General features: G+C 42.5%; 3 protein-coding genes across 7 annotated transcripts; 2 read left to right on the forward strand and 1 right to left on the reverse strand.

Moving 5' to 3' along the window:
• The first annotated feature begins 217 nt into the window (after positions 1-217).
• On the forward strand, positions 218-5,289 carry LOC134077489 (interactor protein for cytohesin exchange factors 1). Its single transcript, XM_062533132.1, has 10 exons — positions 218-400; positions 649-729; positions 950-982; positions 1,162-1,242; positions 1,614-1,711; positions 2,118-2,308; positions 2,973-3,086; positions 3,174-3,242; positions 3,372-3,446; positions 3,625-5,289. The coding sequence occupies exons 1-10, from the start codon at positions 332-334 to the stop codon at positions 3,663-3,665; spliced, it is 852 nt and encodes a 283-aa protein (XP_062389116.1). The 5' UTR covers positions 218-331; the 3' UTR covers positions 3,666-5,289.
• Positions 4,073-9,706, reverse strand: c3h17orf75 (chromosome 3 C17orf75 homolog). Of its 2 annotated transcripts, XM_062533130.1 has the most exons (10): positions 9,310-9,706; positions 8,907-8,981; positions 7,958-8,083; positions 7,657-7,784; positions 7,466-7,521; positions 7,170-7,289; positions 6,690-6,754; positions 6,386-6,525; positions 5,993-6,096; positions 4,073-5,730 (listed from the first exon to the last, which is right to left on the reverse strand). In XM_062533130.1, the coding sequence occupies exons 1-10, from the start codon at positions 9,462-9,464 to the stop codon at positions 5,506-5,508; spliced, it is 1,194 nt and encodes a 397-aa protein (XP_062389114.1). In that variant the 5' UTR covers positions 9,465-9,706; the 3' UTR covers positions 4,073-5,505. The 2 variants fall into 2 exon arrangements, with proteins under 2 accessions (XP_062389114.1, XP_062389115.1); XM_062533131.1 differs by lacking the exon at positions 8,907-8,981.
• Positions 9,707-9,822: 116 nt separating this feature from the next.
• znf207a (zinc finger protein 207, a) lies at positions 9,823-19,334 on the forward strand. Of its 4 annotated transcripts, XR_009938693.1 has the most exons (12): positions 9,823-9,934; positions 10,356-10,482; positions 10,606-10,744; positions 10,945-11,121; positions 11,254-11,329; positions 11,437-11,507; positions 11,621-11,778; positions 12,579-12,671; positions 13,423-13,665; positions 13,918-14,074; positions 14,165-16,859; positions 17,223-19,334. XR_009938693.1 is itself a non-coding variant. In XM_062533127.1 (11 exons), the coding sequence occupies exons 1-11, from the start codon at positions 9,894-9,896 to the stop codon at positions 14,323-14,325; spliced, it is 1,443 nt and encodes a 480-aa protein (XP_062389111.1). In that variant the 5' UTR covers positions 9,823-9,893; the 3' UTR covers positions 14,326-19,334. The 4 variants fall into 4 exon arrangements, 3 of the variants coding, with proteins under 3 accessions (XP_062389111.1, XP_062389112.1, XP_062389113.1); XM_062533127.1 differs by having other exon boundaries at positions 14,165-19,334; XM_062533128.1 differs by having other exon boundaries at positions 13,918-14,053; positions 14,165-19,334.
• The last annotated feature ends 136 nt before the right edge of the window (positions 19,335-19,470 follow it).

The raw sequence follows: 19,470 nt of genomic DNA on the forward strand, positions 1-19,470 counted from the left end.
GTCAGTGTGATGCCGCACATTTCTCTTAGTAGGTACAACTTGTAGATATTTTTAGAATCGTATATGTATACTGGAAATGCCTACAGACCACAGCTAGCTCTTCATCTCACGAGCACCCAGTCAACTCTCATTGGATGCACTCTGACCCACCATATTTGGAGTGGAGCTTCATAAACCTGTACAAAGGTCTGTCCTTGACCAAATAGCAGAAGTCAGGTAGGAGGTAAGAGAATTCCTATTCTGCTTTTCAAAGCGGGAAGGGCTGATTTTCGTGAAAGTGATATCAGTAAACCCACTTGTCACCTCACTACCGTAGGACATAGTAAGGAGGATGTCAGAAGTAGACGTTGGACCAAAGCTGTTTTTTGAGGGGTTCCTGAGGAAAAGAAAAGATAAATTGGTGAGTGTCTTGTGTAATTTGATGTGAATAGGTATTGAACACAGGGATATGTGGAGTTTTGTCGAGCTATCAGTTGAAAGTATTACCACAGAGGAGAGACATTAAAAACCTCATGTCTTCTAAAAATAAAATGTTCAGTAGGCTACCTCTAGTACTAAAAGCTTGAGCTCTGAAAGTCATTTGATAAGTGTTATATAGCCTACTATAAAGTAGTGTAGTATAAGCTTGTGTGTGTATTTCATTTCTAGAAAGTGAAATGGGTGACCTATTGGTTTAGGCTTCATAATACAACACTTTTCTTCTACACTAAGAAAGAGGGACGTCATGCTGTAAGTATACACGTTCATTTGAGTGTAGTCACAGACTATGTTTCTGAATGCAATTGATCCAAATGTTTCGGACACTACCATAAAACACATCATATAAAAAGTCAAGATTTGATTGACGACTATAAACATTCGATATGTTGTCTACTGTATATCCTTTTCACTGCTAAATATGGTAATAATATTTTGTACTCATCTCTTTATTTCCCATTTACATGTGTAGTCCAACCTCAGAGGGCAGTATTACATATACACAGTAAGTTAGTAGCAGCGGTTGATTTAGCTTTTTGTTTGTCATCATTTGCTATTGTGAATTTACAGTTGCATTGCACATGTGATGAAGTTGACTTCATTTACATGTATTCATGTAGCAGACCGCTCTATCCACTTGATGATGACCGTAATGGTGATCATGGTCCTCTGTCCTCTGTGCAGGTGCAGTCTGTGCGTGAAGTGACGGAGGGCAAGCGTCACACGTTTGAGATCACCATGAAAAATGGGAAGAGGAAAATGTTGGTGAGTTCCCCTCTGTTGTGTGTCCTCAGCTGGGCAGCTCTTCTTCTTTGTTTGAGGATGTGGTCTGTGCTCACTTGTCAACAAGTCATGCCTATTGTTCTTTGAGAGGACGGCGGGAAGTCCCTTGACAACACTGCTCTTTGTTTCTGCCTGACATTTTTTTTCATCTTCTTCATATGTAGTTGATTTGATGTTCTGTTCATAGTCCTAATAGTCAAGTAGAACACTCTCTACACACACTCTCTCTTAACATGTGTGTGTGTCTGTGTCTGTGCCTGTGTGTGTCTGTGTGTGTGTGTGTGTGTGTGTGTGTGTGTGTGTGTGTGTGTGTGTGTGTGTCTGTCTGTGTGTGTCTGTGTCTGTGTGAACAGGCGGCAGAGACGCCGGAAATGAGGCGTGAGTGGGTCAGTCAACTTTGGAAGGCCATGCAGTTATCTGGCTCTGGCCGCTCTCGTAGCCTCTGTGCGTGGTAAGCAGACCTCAGGCCTCGCCACCAACCACATGTTTCCATCATTAAAGGTCACCATTCTGAGTGAGCAGTACAGCTCACACTTGTGCTCAGGTGCTGTTGCGATGCTGGTGCAGGTGCTCAGGGGCTGTTGGTGATATGTTTGTATGTGTGCATGTTTGCGTGCATGTTTGTGTCTGTGTGTGTGTGTGTGTGTGTGTGTGTGCACACATGTGTTTGCAATGTGTGTGTGTGTGTGTGTGTGTGTATGTGTGTGTGTGTGTGTGTGTGTGTGTGTGTGTGTGTGTGTGTGTGTGTGTGTGTGTGTGCGTGTGTGTGTGTGTGTGTGTGTGTGTGTGTGTGTGTGTGTGTGTGTGTGTGTGTGTGTGTGTGTGTGTGCGTGCATCCATGCATTGCTCCCCTTCAGGCCCAAAGAAACAGGTGAACTGAAGGCCCGAGCTTTCTCCAGCCCGTGTGCCTCTGATCAGCAGGTCACAGAGCTGATGGAGAGCCGGGGGCAGTCTCCCCAGGAGCCCAGTGGCCAGGACAGGCCCCACTCCAGCACCTGGCCTACTGCAGCACATCCATACCCCGCTCATACAGTCAATACAGCTTTCAGTAAGTCTACAACACACCCTCGCTTGGTGATGGGGATGCAAAAATGATTAATCAATTAGCCGTCAACGAGTAAATTAATCACCAACTATTTTGGTAATCGTGTATCACTTTTTGTCATTTTTTAATGAAACTAATCAAAATGATCTGATTTTTACCTTTTACCCAAACTTAAATGTTTTCCTATATGACAGTTGGTGTGTGGACTAAACAAAGCATTTGAGGACATATTCTTGAGCTTTGGGAAACACTCATCAATATTTGAAAATTTTCTGATGATTTCGATGAAGCCACTCGGTTAATCAAAAATAATCGACAGATTCATTTGTTATTTGTTATCAAAATGTATGTGTATTGACTTAGCTACAGAGAGCAACCACTTTTACCAACCTGGTTACAGAATCCTGGGTCACTGTTTTATTATAAGTATCAATAAGTGACACCTAAGACTTAACAGAGATGTAAGTCTGTAAACTCATGTGTGTCACTTAATGTGTGTTAATTATAAACACAGCACTTAGAATTTTCTTCTTCAAATGAACAAGAACTGAAAATGATCACAGTGAGCGTGAACTCTGCTGTAAATTAATTTTACTCAGTCAACTTCCATTTTTAACAAGAATTGATTTTGGTTCCTCAAACTCAAAATACTATCCTCCTTTTTCAGGTAGAGCTGATTCATGCAATTCACACTCATTCACGACGGAATACAAGCAAATGCAGGAGCAGAATCAGAGAGCTGAAGAAAGTCTTTATGACACACTGCCACCAGCTAGGAAATGTGAGTGACACTAATGTGTTTATCATATCAAATTTAATTTAAAAGACCTACTTTTGAATTGAAACAATGTCAACATCTTTTTTGCAGCTCTCGCCATGATTGAAAGCATCTATGACACCCCAGCATCTTGCAGGAGGGGCATTGAGCAACCGCAATGTAAGAACTGACATATGATGGCCACATCAAGCTAGTGTCACATGCATTACTTGTGTGTTCTTCTCTGTTCTCCTCATATCAAATTCCCTAATTCACGCAGCCATCCCCCCTGTTCCCTCTGTTCTCCAGCCTATAGGGAGGCCACAGAGAGCATCTATGACGTCCCAAAGTCCCTGCTGAGGAAAATGTCTGAGCACACACTGGGTGAGTCAGTTTGCCAAACCACCGCAGTCATTTCCATTCAGGCTGTTTCAGTGCATCATTTTCACTGATGTGTTGTCAGAGACTGTCACCCACTTTCTTCTTTAGAGAACTAAAATCGAGTAGGCATTTAGAAAGTGAGAGAGACGTCACTCAGGTTTTGTGTTGTCGCCCCCGACAGAGAGCCGAGTCAGAGATGACCAGCTGGAGACCGTGTCTTGAGTCCCACAGTGACCAGAGACTCTAGACTAGAGGATAACCCAGCAGACATGACCCATGACAGGAGGGGAGGCTTGATGAAGATCCCTAATAGTCACCACAGGCTACATGGAGGATGCCTTCGAGAAGAGGTGTTATCATTACTTAAAAGGACACTGAAGATTTCTTTTGAAATGACTCATTTCATTCTCTGATGGTCATCTCATCGGGCCCATCATCAATCATTCTGTTATCATTACATTTACATTCCATGGACAGTGTTATTTTTCTTCTTTTTGGATATTGTTTTGTTCAAATTGAAATGGTGTTCTTTGTCTTCATTGCTTTCATTTTAAGAGGCAGCTGACTTTTTGACTTTTTTTGTTGGAAGGAGTTGTAGCATTGGAATGTAGAGGAGACAAAAGGGAATGTAGTGATCAGCATTTATTGAAATCACTTTCACAATATCACACAGAGCTGAGACAAAACAGGAGATCTAGACTGATGCTGGCTGACTGGGACACAGTAGTGTGTGATGGTCAGTTTGGGCAGACCACGGGGAGACCAGGCCACTTTAATACAACACAACTATTTACGGTCCCGAAAACACAAACTCTTCATTTCACAGTCAAAATATGATCACATTTTCACAAACACAATATTGCTTTTGTCTCAGCATCCCTGTGACTACACTTATGGGAATGGATAGGGTTTGCTGGCTAAATATCACATACAAAGTCAGACTCCACGAGCAGCTCACTACAGCAAATCACACAAATCTGGATTAATCAGCACCTGTGTCATCATATCCTAAATCAGGCCTGCTATCACCGTAACAGGATTTTAACACAAGTGTTTGTGAGCACACATCAGATCAAAGTATTTGAAGAATTGTGTAAACTTAGAAATAAAGAAATAATCAGCCATTCATAAAGCACGTCAGTATTTCTGCTACAAAAAAATATATGATAAAACATGAAATAGGTAGTGCACTGAATTCACTTGAAATGATACATGCCACAGTCAGTTTCAAAAATAAAAGGTTACACTTGGGATTGCAATAAAAGACAATAGTTTAAGAAAGAAGCTGCTAGGCAAAAAAGCAGGCACAAAAGCCTCAGAATTGGTTTTAAATATCAGTACATTATTGGATCCAAACAAACTGGCAAAGATGAAGATAAAGTTAATTTGGTCTTCAAACAATATGGTCCACAATGTCAATGCTGCCCTGTACAGTTTTACTCTTTATGAGGATTAACAGTGAAATTAAAGTACAATAACAGTGGCCTATAATAATGACATTTGACACACACAGACACACAAACACATACACACACACAGCTTGGTTTGGAATAAGGTTAGTGTATATAGAATTACAGGTATACAAAGGTGTCAGGATTGTGTGTTTCTTCCCGGGCAAATTAAATAATGCTGATGTTGAATATTTGATGGCACTGCCTATGTTGTTTTTTTAAGTGCTGCATGTGATGTATATATATGTATTGTGTTTGGATAGTTTGTTCTTGTTATGCATTTTAACTGTGTTCTACAGTATATGCAGTTATTATATGGTTAGTCTCAGTGTGCAGTGCACACCCAGTACAGTATGTGTCCTTTTTTGTAGTGAATAAATGTATGGTTTCTTAAAGTGTGTGTGTGCGTGTGTGTTGGTTTGTATGTATGTTGTGTGCTCTGTGTACACACCCAGTACTGTGCGTGTCCTTTGATGAGAATTAATGTATGGTTTCTAGTAGTGTGAGTGTAAGTGTGTCTTCTGGGTGTGCATGGTTTCAAGTTGATGTGTGTGTGTGTGCGTGTGTGTGTCTGTGTGTGTGTGTGTGTGTGTGTGTGTGTGTGTGTGTGGTCAGTGGACTGCAGCGGGCGCCATAGCCTGCTCACTCAGGTACTCCTCCAGCACGCGGATGATTCCGCAGGCCTCGGTCAGCCCGCTGTGCTCGGCCCGTGCGTTCTGCAGCAGAACGTCGCCGTTGCCACAGCCGCGCAGGAACTGGCCGCAGCGGAACAGCGCGTAGTGGCTCATCTCCGCCTGCCGGATGAAGCGCTTCAGGTTGTTCATGTCCTGGATGGCCTGAGAGGAGGTCGTGGGATCAGATCATGACTGCATTCAGTAAGCAATATCTATTTTAGTAATACACTAAACCATTAAGAATTCATAAAAAAAATCCTCCTTACAACCACTTAGGTTTGTTATTGTGAGCACTCTCCAAATCATATTTCATACACATGAGGTGTTGTTGACTACATCAAACCCTATTGGAAACCAATCGAAACATAGTGTGCTGTATTGATGACCAAGGCTGTTTGAGAGCACTTGATTTGAGGATGCTCACCTTGAGCTTGAAGTTCTCCAAAATTTGTCTCAGGAGGAATGGGTTGCACCTATCGGCACCGTTCAGGAACGCTTGGATCCAGTCCTCACAGAACCGGTTACTAACTGCAAGGGAGAGATGGAGCATGTTACTGGGTTGGTGAATCTGTTTTATTGCTGTTTATCTATTGCTGCTTCAGCAATAGGCAACCTGCTAACTAGTCATATCTGGAACCAAACAGAAGACATACTGAGGCACCCTTGCAATGAAAATCATCCAACACGTAATGTCATTAATATATTTCTATCTGTTAATTCGGGGAATGTCTTGGTATCTGAGTGACGTAAAGCTGCACTGGAGATTATGGGATGGGTGGGGAGAGTGGTTGTATACCCCGTGTCTGATGGCACACACCTGCATTGGAGAGAGTGGGTGGGCTCGTGGAGCAGTCGATCACCAGGTCTGTGGGGGCGTCATCTGACATGGCTTTGCACAAGGTAGCCGTGGTGGTGTCCTCCTGCACTAAACCCTGCAGACTGGCAGCTTTGATGAATCTACAGACACAAGAGACTGACACAATGACAAAGGCCTACAACTGAAAGATGTTAACATTGCGTAGCTACAGACCATGCAGTATACAGGGCATAAGTGCCACATGATTGCTGCTGCTCTCCACACAATAGCTGTCAGGCAAACATGCTGATAATCAAAGCCTTACCTGGCTACATCAGTCTTGGTTCTCTCATCTGCGTCATTGACAACTACAGGGGTATGACTCAAAGCCTGCAACACCAATTAATCATATTTATAATAAGTATGATATACTGCATATACACATTAATGTCCATGTGTGGTTTGAGTAGTGCAATCAATGATTAGTAAAAGTTCATCATAATCCTGTGCTGAATACTGACTGTCAACACTGCAATCAATCTAGAACTAACGTGAGAATATGTGACAAAAGCAACACACAGCATTACATATGTTATTTACTGTGCTTTTCTAACTGATGGTACTAGATAACAAACTCACAGTGCAACAATTTACATTTTCACTTCCTTAAATAGGTCATCTGGTTCCTATCAGCATAATTGGTCCTTCATGTCATGGTGGTGACACCAGAGATGTTTATCTGTTGAAACCGCACCAGACAGAAAATGCTGCTGTGGGTTCCTGTGGGTGTGTATGAGCTGCTCACCGCATGCAAGAGAAAACAAACATTGGCCTGGACCAGTTGAACCACTCGGTGAATGTGCATGACCGATTCCTCATACCAAAGACTCAGGTATGGCTTCACGTCTGACTCCAGGGTCTCCATCTGTTCAAAAGGAAATGAAAGCTCATTGGGTTACAACGTCTGATTGGCCGATGGAAGGATTGGTCAAGTTTGGTATCAAATTGAATCCTGAGTATTGACCAACTAAAGTTTTTCAACTGAAGTATTCTTTATCACAATGCCACTGTAATTGTGATTTTTTCCCCCCTGCCACTCACCTCTGGAGTCAGGCTGCCCTGGAGACCTTGCACATACTTGTCAAGTTCAAGTCGGAATGTACGGGTAGTTAAGGAAATGACATCACCCTTGAGCATACAACACAAAGATAGAATACATTGTGCAGGGATGCTAGCATGCTTCAGCTCAAATCAGTTGAGGAGAAAGATTATAGGACTTTCAAGGTAAGGATATAGATTTAGTCCCTTCTCTGAACCTCCAAGGAAACAAACCACCCAGCCGTTCCCATCTTCTGACTGGTCAGGAGAAGATTCCTGTTCCAGGAGGCAACAATAGCAACCGACTGCCTGCTCAGGGATGCTGTTTCAACAGGGAGAGAGGGGAGAGAGGGAGGGCACAGGAAAGACCATATGATGACTATGGCACCATTGTCCCATACAAGACTTAAACCTCAATCTACATGTATGTGACGATAACCAGCTCCATATGATTAAATGAAAGAAGATGGTATCTAGTTTCTCTCTTATGATTACCTCAGCTCCACAGTGGCTATGTTGCCCATGCCTCCCAGTAGAGCTCCTTTGCTCAGCCTGCGGGAGATGTAGCATCGCAGCTGTGGCTCAGCCTCTGGGGGCAGACTGCTGTCCAGCAAGGTGAGGCTGAAGCAGAGACAAGCAGTTAGCGGGAGAGACCACGCAATCAAGCCAACAGCAAGGCGGCGGTCTTACGGGCTAGAAAAAGTGGGTTCATGATGTACCGATGACACAAGAAGCCACATTACACACAACACCAAGCTATGCCATGAGAATCAACAACAAATTTAGCACACACACACCCAACCATTGATTTGCCATATGATTTGCTCACCAGGCACAGAGCAAGACCTATTCCCAGATCTTTTTTCATGAAAAAATATTCTGCAATATTCTATACCCATTTTATCTGAACATTGGGTACTTTGGGGTTAACTGTAACCATTTTTGAGGCTGTTTAAAACACACCAAATCAACAGGCCACCTGTTCACCATTCACCATTCAAATCAACAGGCCACCTGTGCACCATTCAACAGCCTCAGAAAATAGTTACAGTTAACCCCAAAGTACCGAACACTGTTTTTGTGCAGATAATTGCTGTTTGTATTAAGTCAAACACATTTAATTTAATGTTTGTGAGTTTTCTTTGCAGTCAAAACAGAGGTGTGCAGCGTCTCATATCAGATGAGATAATGATCACTTACTATGCACTATACACAACAACCTTAAAGAACTGGCATGGGATTGTGTCTTGCTCTGTGAAATGGTGCATTACAGCCTGTAGCCCATGTTCCAAGAATGATTGTTCGAGATGAAGCTCACAAGACAAAGCACACATGAATCCAGATAGCGACAGGAAACGTGTGACTGAGGATCCATCCAAATTACGCCAGGGCCACTGTCACTGAATGACAAACGTGACCTTTTTCTGTCCATTGATTTGTTTACCTAAAGTCATCATGACATGTGGTTGAATCTGCTCTTCTTTGAGACCACGCGACACTCTCCTCTGCTGCCTCAGATCTGAACAATTGATAAAGCACTTACTACAGATGCACTTCAAAACGAGGACTAGGAAAATCACAGTGTAGGGTAACAGTAACGTCACCATCAGTTACAACCTGCATTTAAAACGTTAGCTGCAAAGTCAGGGCTTGTCACAACAGGGTGAGATCCAAATTAGGCAGATATAAGCAGAGACACTTAAGGACTTAGATACAAGTTACATCAGCAGCATACAGTCACGTAATTTCTATCACGCCCCGCACAAAGCACACAACCCAACTTACTCCTTCATTCGTTCTGCAGACCTTTCTCACTGTGTTGCACACCTGTGATGGAGACAACCTACCTTGTGCTTTGGTAAAAGTAAATTGAGTAATAGCAGTTGATTTGTTGTATTCGCTGACTGATTCCGCCTATATCCTCACTGTCAAAATCTGTGTCTTTTTCTTCCACATCAATTGAGTCTTGAAAGGACGAGGACGAAGCCTGTGAGGTAAACATCCTTAGCCTTTAGCTATCTAACGTGTGTTAGTCAAGCTAGATTCTGACGGATGTAGCAGCAGTTAACGTTAACGTCAGTGTTTCAGGGCCCAACAACCTAAGCAAATGTCAAAGTCTATATGCTACAGATGAAAATAAACAACGACTCTGATAGATTTAGGATCATTCGTTAGATTATCCTCAAGGCTTGAAATAACATTAACTATGCCTGCTGACAACAGCTCTCTATCAAAACATTTCATTGACGCATTGTGCACCCAAACTGCAGTCCGTGTAGAAAATAGTGCAGAAAAACAAGGGTTCCATTCCTGATCACATGATCTGTGGTTCCTCCCTGTTCCTTTTCAGTTCCTGGCCACGCCATTTTGACCAGACTGCGAATTTGTTGCTATTTGATTGTGCTGCATTCGTACCATCACAGAAATAATCATGGGTAGGAAGAAAAAGAAGCAAATGAAGCCATGGTGTTGGTATCCTTTTGCAAAGTCGTCTGTCACCGGATTATCGACTGAATACTACATAATGACCGACTCATTATTATTCTGTCGTGTGGCTTTGATGTCAAATCCTCTGTTCAAGACATGTAAATTGTGTTAGCCACCTTGCTAGTAGATGCTAAGTGCGTAGTGCATGTTCAGATTAGCTAACCTTAACTTAAATTTATACAAGAAAAAAACGACCTCATTTTAAATTCAGTGAAAGTCCTTGTAAATATTACGGTCTGTAAATTAGAACCGTTAGCTGTTGTCAATATCGTGCTTGTTTTCTCGTCAACTTAGTGTTAAGTGTGTGCCATTAGCCAACGATAACGTTACCTACCCTTTAATCTTTATTGTTATTGACAAGTCAGGAAAAGTGTACGCCATAGCTAATCCTTAACTGCTAAAACAGGTATTGCAACAGAGATTTCGACGACGAGAAAATCCTCATTCAACACCAAAAGGCGAAACATTTCAAATGCCATATATGTCACAAGAAATTGTATACGGGTCCAGGTTTAGCTATTCATTGTATGCAGGTAAGGGAAATTGCTATCAATATAGCCTTGTATTGACACCGATTCTTTTTGTTTTTGTTGCATTTACGGCTTTCTGTGTAATCCACAATTGTTATTTGAAGTACCTGCTATGACTTTTTAAAGGTTCACAAAGAAACGATAGATGGAGTCCCTAATGCCATCCCTGGCAGGACTGACATTGAGTTGGAAATATATGGTATGGAAGGAATTCCTGAGAAAGATATGGAGGAGAGACGACGTGTCTTGGAACAAAAAACGCAAGGTATCCTTTTCTTACTGAATTGTTATGTGAGCTCCCCAATGGATAAAACTTCATATTACACATTCAGAGCTAATGACAGCCAATGCCATCAAGTAAATGGTTTGAACTGATCAACGCCAGGAATAGGCAGTGTTCTCTTATATGCAATTTCTGCCCAATGATACGTTGTGTTGCTAACACTCTTGCCATGTGGTCAACAGAGAGTCAGAAGAAGAAGCAGAACCAAGATGACTCAGATGACGATGATGATGATGAAGCCGGGCCGTCCTTCCAGCAACCAGCTGCCCAACCCCAAGCTGCATATGTCCCCCCTATGACCCAAGCAGGCATGCCTCCTGTGCCAGCTGCACCAGGGATGCCACCAGGGGCCTATGCGGGTACGTTCCACAGTATTCTGTGTCCTGATCATGTCAAGCCAACACCTCAGGAAGTCATGCCATGCATTGCACTATTAATAAAGGGAGTATTAGGTTGCATTGATTGGTTGTATTTGATATGCCAATGTTCAGGTATGCCCCCAATGATGCCTGGTGTTCCTCCTATGATGCCAGGAATGCCGCCGGGCATGCCAGGCATGCCACCAGGGTAAGACTGCGTACTTTACTGCGTGCTTTACAGTGACCTTTGTTTGGATTTTGATGTGCAGGTGAAGATGATACTGTATGTCTGACCGAGCATTTCATTCTCAACAGCATGATGCCAATGGGTGGAATGATGCCACCAGGGCCAGGAATGCCACCCATGATGCCAGGCATGCCACCGGGTGAGGCGTCTTTGTAGTTTCTCCCCCGGACGATTGCTTAAAGGAACAGATAAGGAGTGAGTAGTGGTGAAAGGGCTGGTACTAAACCTCCTGCTGTCTCTGTGCCTCACCAGGAATGCCCCCACATGTGGCCCATCGGCCCGGCATGCCCCACATGGGGCAGGGTCCTCCGTCCGTCCCAGGCATGCTGAACAGACCCGCCATGCCCACTGCCACCGCCTCCTCGGTCCAGCCGGTGGTCACCAAGCCCCTGTTCCCCAGCGCAGGACAGGTGCAGTACATCCTACTCTCACTCTGCTACTGAATGCCTCTGAGTGTGCTTTATAACATCCCTTACTACAACCCCTCAGCTTGGACTGGGCAGTTAGCTGAAATTGTATTGAATTTAGAACCTCACATCACATCAAAACATCTTGCTCATGTCAGTTAGTGAAGGTTTCCTCCAATTTGTGCATTTGAGAACTGTCACCTTTAAAAGAAAAGAAAAAACATTGGGTGGTGGTAGGTCTTTTATCTCCAACTAATGTTTGTCATGTTTGAGTGCACTCAAAGCGAAGACGTATGGTATGGATAACATGAACGTATGGTATGGATAACATGAACACAAACCCTGAGCCTCAAGCAAACAAGCCTCCACCGTTGCAATTCAACCTATTCAGTTTAAATCAGAACATTCAGGGTTTTTGTTTTTTTACAGTACATTATCTGAGAACTATGAGGGCAGAGAAGAAAAAATTGTAAACTAAGTAATGGAGGTAGCCTGATATCGCCCAGTCCTACCCTCAGGTCTCTCTTGGAGGCAGGGTCAGAACAGAGTTACTCATGTTACTCATTGGGTAGTAACTGAAGTTATTTTAGTGCTCTGTACGTGATAGTGTCAGTAATATTGCACTTTTCAGGAGTTGTATTCTTGGTGTTAAGCCAATTTTTTTTTTGCACCACCTTCAATGTGAGACGCCAACAACTTACCAGTGTGTATGTTTGTATGTCTGTGTTTATATGTTTTTTTGTTGTTGTTTGTTTGGTTTGGTTTGGTTTTGCATTCTCTGCTCTTATGTTCTTATGCCACAGATGGGAACTCGGGCTCCAAGTACAAGTACACCCTCAGCGAGTGTCGACACTCTGTCTGCATCCTCTAAGCCTCTGTTCCCTAGCACAGCACAAGTACGCAGTAGCGTGACGGCGTTTGTGAAGCTACAGCTTCACCAAACTCCTCCTCAGCATGTAGCGCACACGCTTTAGGTTTATACTGCCTATGGGGGTGGGGGTGGGGTACCGAGTTTATGCTGATCAGTAGTGCATACTGTATGTTTCAGTGATAGACTTTCTGTTTTAGAGAAGTTGTATCATTTGGTGCGTTTTGACGTAATGCCTTCTATGTGTTGCCGCTGCATGTCATTGTGCAAATGGAAATCTGCAGAGTTCAAGAACAGTTGACAAACAGATCTGCCAAATGTGCCCTTAATGCCCTGGTCAAATGAACTCGGCCAAAAGTAAATAAGCAAGAATGATGATGAGCTTGCAGATTTCTCTGAGGGCTACTTTTCAGCCTTCTTTTTACTTTCTTTGCCAGAAAGCATTGGACTGTTGTTAGCAGGTGCATAAAGTAGTGCTTTTGAGGCTGCCCTACAGAGCATGTCCTAGAAGTACAAACAACGTAGCTATGTATATGTGTTTTAGCATTTAGAAAAGTTTAATGTAGTTGATGTTGGACAGTCATTGGCCAGGTTTCCCAGATTCGTTAAGATGCTCTTAAGTGCGAAGAACTTCTTAGGAGCGTTCTTAGAACATTCTTAGAGCGCTCCTAAGAAGTTCTTAGCACTTAAGAGCTTCTTAACGAATCTGGGAAACCCAGCCATTATAGGCTTTTAGTCTGCCACGCTCATGGTGCCTATCTTTGCTCACGTCTGCACAGGCTCAGCAAGCGGGTTCTGGAGCGGCCGGGGCCGACATGAAGGCCCTGAGCACCCCAGCTACCTCCTCGGACCCGGCCAAGCCCACGTTCCCCGCCTACACTCAGTCCACTGCCCCGGCAGCTGGCTCGGGCGCGGGGAGTACCGTGTCCAAACCGCCCACTCCCGTGACCAGTAAGCCTGCCACACTCACCACCACCAGTGCAACCAGTAAGTTGATGCACCCCGATGAGGATATCTCGCTGGTAAGTGTTCATTTTCTGCCCTCTATCCCTCCAAAGTAAGTAATTTGTGCATAGAAGCAGTAGATTGTTTTATCACTGTAGTATTGATATTGAAAGGTTTTATTAATTGCAATGATTTTTTTGTTATAATATTGTCCATTATTGTCTTTTTATATGATGGTGGTGTTGATTGATACAAGTGCAAATGAACACTGAAACCTTCATTTGTCTTCGTTATTTGTCTCTTCTAATCATTTGGCTTATGCTTGTCAGGAGGAAATCCGAGCTCAGTTGTCCAGATACCAGAGTAAAATGCCCCGGCCGGGGCAGGCCGCCATGGCCAGCCCGCCTGTTGCCCCCATGAGTGGGATGATTCCCCCGCAGCAGGGCTTGCCACCACAGCAGCCAGGTGTGCGGCACCCCATGCATGGTAGGGCATCTAGCCAGAGTGCCTCTCTCGAACTCTCTCAGCCGTCATTGAGATGAGGATATTGGTCTAACGGAGTGTGTCTCTTCACAGGGCAGTATGGTGCTCCACCCCAAGGCATGCCAGGGTATATGCCTGGTGGCATGCCTCCTTACGGGCAGGGGCCGCCCATGGTGCCCCCTTATCAAGGAGCACCACCACGGCCGCCCATGGGCATGAGGCCTCCTGTCATGTCACAGGGAGGTCGCTTCTGAAGCCCTCCACCAACCAACTGCCTGTCTGCAATAGGTTTGGAGATTCATCCATTTTCTCATCTAGTGCTGTTTATTTAGTTGCCAAGTTGCCAGTAACGGTAAATGTAAATTCTACTTGCGCTTGTGAGAGAAAAAAGAAAAAAAAAACTGGGGGAGGAGAGAAAAAAAAAAAAGCTTAACAACGCATGGGACATTTGCATTTGAAAAACAACTAAGAAAAGAAATGAAAGCATTTTCTCTTCATCTGCACCTGATGGAATCTGTTGTTGCAAAATCATACTGTGTGTGTGTGTGGCTTTTTTCTCCTCTTATGTTCCATTTAGGTTTTTAGAAGTGTAGTAAATATGGTTCGTAATGTTTTGAAGGCGCTGGAGTTACATGAACAGGCCCTCCTTAAACAAGGCAAGTCTCTGTAAATACCTGTCCTGTGCTTATTATCTGCGAGGCCTTCACAGCGCGCTTAGGTGCTGTTGGACCTCCGTGTCCCCAACTGAGTTTGGTGAGGGCTTCCTCAGGTAGCTGTTGTGTCTTGTCTGCTTGTCCACCTTTTATTTAACCTAAAAAAAATCTCTTTATTTGAATTCAGCTTCAAAGTAAATCTGAAAAAAAAGAAAAAAAAAACACGGTCACACACTAAACTGTTTCTGTGAATTTGATTTCTGTACTGCTGTAAGACTCTACCCCTTGTAATAAAACATGTTGAAAACTTAAGACTGTTTTTTCATGGCCGTGGGGAAAGGACTCCGTCAGCAAGGTTTGTACTTTGAGTTGTTAGAAACTGCAGGCTCAGCTGAACTTACTTGAATGGAAATGTGTGTGTATCCAATGTTGTGTTATTTCTCTCCCTCTCTTTAAGAACCACTGAAGTGTATGTCTTGAGTGGTATTTGGCCATCCACATTGTAAATGTTGCCACCCTGCAGATCTGGGTTTGAAAGGATGTAGTTATTTTTTTAAACTACTCAACAGGGTGGGGAGTGCAGTCCACAGCATTGAAATTGTCCTCCAGTTGCAGGGTTGGCATTTATGAATATGGATGCTCCTAATCACCATGAGATTGCTCTTGCATGGCTCTGTTGTCAGACACTGACATTGTTTTTTCCTATTCTGATTTATTTTTTTGTTTGCTTTCAAAAAACAAAAAATCACTGTACATTCAGATGGGTTGTAAATGTTATGCCCATCCGAAAGCAAAACCTAATATCCATCTTAATAGGTAGGATTATCTGGCATCATTGATTTTCTTTCTTTCTTTTTTTTTTTCTCAGTGTTGTGAATTTAGTGTTTATGTGGCCTTTTGGATGCATAACTTCACAGCGCCTACGAGTGCTTTTTTACAGTTAGAAGGTGTTGAAAGACGTGGCTGATGTGCTAAACTCCAGATCTCTCTTCCCCTCCCCTCTGTAGCTATGCCATGGAACTGGCAGAGGCAGAGTCTTGAGGGTTGCTCTGGTCAGGCCGAGGCAAGTCAGTCCTTTTTTTTCCTCCCTCATTCTCCTGTCCACTCCAGGGGCCCTCACAGCTCTCAGGGCTGTTGGATGCCTGCGTCCCCAAACTTGCAGCAAGTTTGGTGAAGGCCCTTGAATCTGTTCACTGTAGGCACTGCCACTGACTAACCACTTTACTCATGCAAGTTCCTTGTCAATATGCATAGTTATTAGTTTGGGTGGGATTAGTTGGTAATTGCATAGACTAAGCAAATGGCACCTTTTTGGCGTTGTTGGGATTGGCAAATGTCTTGTAGTTTAAATGGTGGCTCAGTGACAAAATCTGAGCACAGATTTGACCTAGTAATAAGAGGGGTTGTAACTAAGTGTAAGTGACCTTGCCCAGTGTAAGTGATATAGGTCCAGCTCATGTGATCAGGCAGTTTATTCTTAACAGGTACAAACACCTCTCGGTCATTGTAAATCAAACTTGCAAACATGCAGCCATGTCATGTAGTAGAACAGCACTACCAAGAATTGCAGCACCATCCCCACTACCCTTACTGCCCACTGCCCAAAATTAGCACTGAGAAGCCACATGTCAACCAGCTGTTCTCTGTACTGAGTGAAGTGTGAAACGATTCAAACACATGGTCCATGTCATTCATGTGCTCTTTGTCTCCATCAGCTGACCAACAAACAGCATTTCAGCACTCGCTATTAGCTGGTCAGAGTCGAGAGTGTCGCCATTACAGGTTAGTTTGTCCTGTAAGTATCAGACTCGGGGCTAGCATAGTTCTGTTCTGTCATGTTCAGGCACTAGCAGCTGTAATTATTGACAAAGGACTGGACACACATTGTCCCTTTTTGAAGTTGTGGTACCACATTGGTATTTTTGACTCTGTAACATGTAACTTAACACAAACCACAGTATTAGTGCATGCAGTGTATGTGGATTTCCCACTTATGTGATGCAAGTCTCTGGGGAAGATGGCGTGAGTGTGAAGCGTTTGTAAGCTCCATCTAATCCTGTAGTGCCTTTGATTCCTCTGATCCAGCCGTGTCACCCCCGAGGCAGGGATTCAGGGTCTGCTAACAGACTTTTTTGGTAAGTACAGGTGAATCCAGCCTTTTGGTGTCAAAACGTGTTGGCATAGGAGGTCAGAGACTTGAATGACAGGGAATGACATCTCAGACAGGTAGAACTTTTACCTGATGGTTCTCCGGCATTTCCCTGGCATTCATCGAGAACTGCTCCAATGTGTTTGTAATGCAGTCAGTTCAAACATGGGAAGGTGCAGAGTGCTTCATTAAATGCTTCTTCTTGTAGGTCCTCCTCCTCTTTACTTAATTATCTCATACTTCTTGGCATATGTGCTTGGAAAGGGATTTTTTTTTCAAAGTATCTAATGGAATTCCCTTCACACATATTTCTCTTTTTTTAATTTCCTCCCCATGTCCTCTCCTTCAGGGCATCCCTCTTAAAGCCCCTGTTTCTGTTTAGAGCTGTGAGCTACTACTTGGCATCTTATTGGAGTGCCCATTAATTAGATCACTGGGGTCAGGAATTCTGCTGTAAACGTGATGAGCACCGTCAGACCTTGCAGACTTGTTCTTTGTTACCTAAATGTAGAGCTCTCTTGTGGTCATCTTTCTCTGTACGTTTTAGAACGTTTCTTGTACATCAATGGTCCATCTTGTATTTTTCGCCAAATCCCATTAATTGCAACCAGCTGTAGCAGAAAATTCCTCCTATGGAAATCATGTTCTACCAACATGATTTCCCCATGTGAAACACTTACATTTAGCATCTACTTTTGCTTCTCTGTTGAAATAAGAAATTACTTATCATTAAGAGATGTATATATTCTGTAATATCTATTATTCTGTCCTGTCTATAACATGTTATGTATTGCACAGAAAAGCACATTTTTGCACTTAGAGGGTTAAATGTTTCCATTTTTAATGGTTATAACTGACATTCTTCTCTTAAGTATCACATTGCAGAGTATCAGTATGGCACCAAATGAGCAATTCTTTTTGACTGCCATTGCATTTTGACTGCTGTAGTCAGTGTAGAGGTTTTGGTTGTAACATCATGAATGTGCTTCAGAAATATATTAGACATACAGCACTGTGCAAGTCTAAGCCATTTGTTTCAGAGGTTTGTTTTAGATTTGGTTTGTTTAGGTTTTTTTGTACTGTACTCACCACTGATGGTAGGATTATATTTTGAAAATACAGTAAAGTACAGTAGATGTTTTGGTAATTCCACTGACGTACGTCATTAAAGATGTAAATTAAGAGTAGTAGACCACATTGTTAATATTTTTTAAAACATTTTTAAATTTAAAAACTAATCGGTTTCTGGAGTTCCAAACCAGTGTAACTATTGCAAAAAAAACAAATTAGAATAAATCCACTGAAGAACTTCAGCTGTATGTTCTCTTAAAAGAACTTGCCAAGTAGGCTACCTTTTATGAAATTGGAAATGCAGGTACACTGATGCTGTTTTGTTACAGTAGTTTTTCCAAGCTATTGTAACTATTACACAAAAAAACTAAGGATCAGAATAAACCCACTGAAGAATGTTCTCTTAAAACAACTTACCTGCCAAGTACCTGTTTAAGAAATTGTACATGCTTGCAAATTGATGCTGTTACAGTATGAAGACTATGAATGGGCACACCAAATGTTTCTTTTCTTTTGTTTTTTTTTTGTTATTTGATAGTAAAAAGTATTCATACACAAACAATGTCAATGTTTTGGAAGAACCTTCATGAATATTTTTCAAGTGCGTAAAACTTGCACAGTGCTGTAACTTCACAAGTGAACATGAGTTAAACATATTTGCCATCAGTGAAAGTAGATGCAGTCCTGAAAGTTATTTTATCAAGTCAAAGGCACACATGTTGCAAAAGGACCTTTTTCTAATATATTGAATACATTGTGCGCATAGAGGTAGGTCACTGCAAATATCAAATATGTCAGTCAGTGACCAGTTAGTTACAGTTAAGCACACATGTTATAAATGTTCATTTGAAATGTTAAGCCGTTGTACTGGATCGCTGGCTGTTACGGTACGTTGAAAACCCATACCATTCTATTTTGTCCTTCCTAATAGGAAAGAATTTCAATTGTCAGCATAAGGCAGGTCTGAATCATGTTAAAATGATCCAATAAGGCACTTAATCACTAAAGGAAACTAACTAAGATTGGCTGCTCAAATGTTTTATACATTAAATAACCTGTGTTTGAGATATAGTTGCACTTTGCAGCTTTGGAACCTTTGCCAAAAAGGTACTGTATCTGTCAGGTAATTTCTCATTGATAGAATTTTTAAACATTTGCCCCATTTGTGTGCTTTGGTCAGTGCAAGTTGTGTATAATGTGATACATTTTTACTTACTTAACGCAGTTGGTGTTTCACTGTTTGACAGTTATTTGATGTACTTCTGTTGCACCAGCTTTGTCATCTCCATGCCTAAAAATGATAAATGTGTGAACATGCTTTGAATTGACATGGCTGAACGAATGAACTGCTAGTTTTAACTAAATAAACAAACTTTCTTTGACCCCACAACCCTGTTCCAGTGGTCTTTTTGTTGTCTGATTTGCTATCTCCTCCAACCTATTGTGACGTAACAAGATTGTGATTTTTTTTTTTTAGGCAGACTTCCTGCTAGAAGGTGGAGCATGCCTGTTAATCTCAGTAGTCA

The sequence above is a fragment of the Sardina pilchardus genome, chromosome 3, assembly GCF_963854185.1.
Source record: "Sardina pilchardus chromosome 3, fSarPil1.1, whole genome shotgun sequence".
Lineage (NCBI taxonomy): Eukaryota > Metazoa > Chordata > Actinopteri > Clupeiformes > Clupeidae > Sardina > Sardina pilchardus.

Bases quoted from the DNA above. Each gene is read 5' to 3' on its own strand.
- LOC134077489 (XM_062533132.1), top strand. From the start codon at position 332: ATGTCAGAAGTAGACGTTGGACCAAAGCTGTTTTTTGAGGGGTTCCTG. The intron at 983-1,161 runs GTAAGTTAGTAG...TCCTCTGTGCAG, and splicing joins GGCAGTATTACATATACACA to GTGCAGTCTGTGCGTGAAGT. The intron at 1,712-2,117 runs GTAAGCAGACCT...GCTCCCCTTCAG, and splicing joins TCTCGTAGCCTCTGTGCGTG to GCCCAAAGAAACAGGTGAAC.
- c3h17orf75 (XM_062533130.1), bottom strand. From the start codon at position 9,464: ATGTTTACCTCACAGGCTTCGTCCTCGTCCTTTCAAGACTCAATTGAT. The intron at 8,084-8,906 runs GTAAACAAATCA...TCTCTGCTTCAG, and splicing joins ACATGTCATGATGACTTTAG to CCTCACCTTGCTGGACAGCA. The intron at 6,526-6,689 runs GTAAGGCTTTGA...TTGTGTCTGTAG, and splicing joins ACCAAGACTGATGTAGCCAG to ATTCATCAAAGCTGCCAGTC.
- znf207a (XM_062533127.1), top strand. From the start codon at position 9,894: ATGGGTAGGAAGAAAAAGAAGCAAATGAAGCCATGGTGTTG. The intron at 9,935-10,355 runs GTATCCTTTTGC...CTGCTAAAACAG, and splicing joins CAAATGAAGCCATGGTGTTG to GTATTGCAACAGAGATTTCG. The intron at 11,779-12,578 runs GTGCAGTACATC...CTTATGCCACAG, and splicing joins TGTTCCCCAGCGCAGGACAG to ATGGGAACTCGGGCTCCAAG.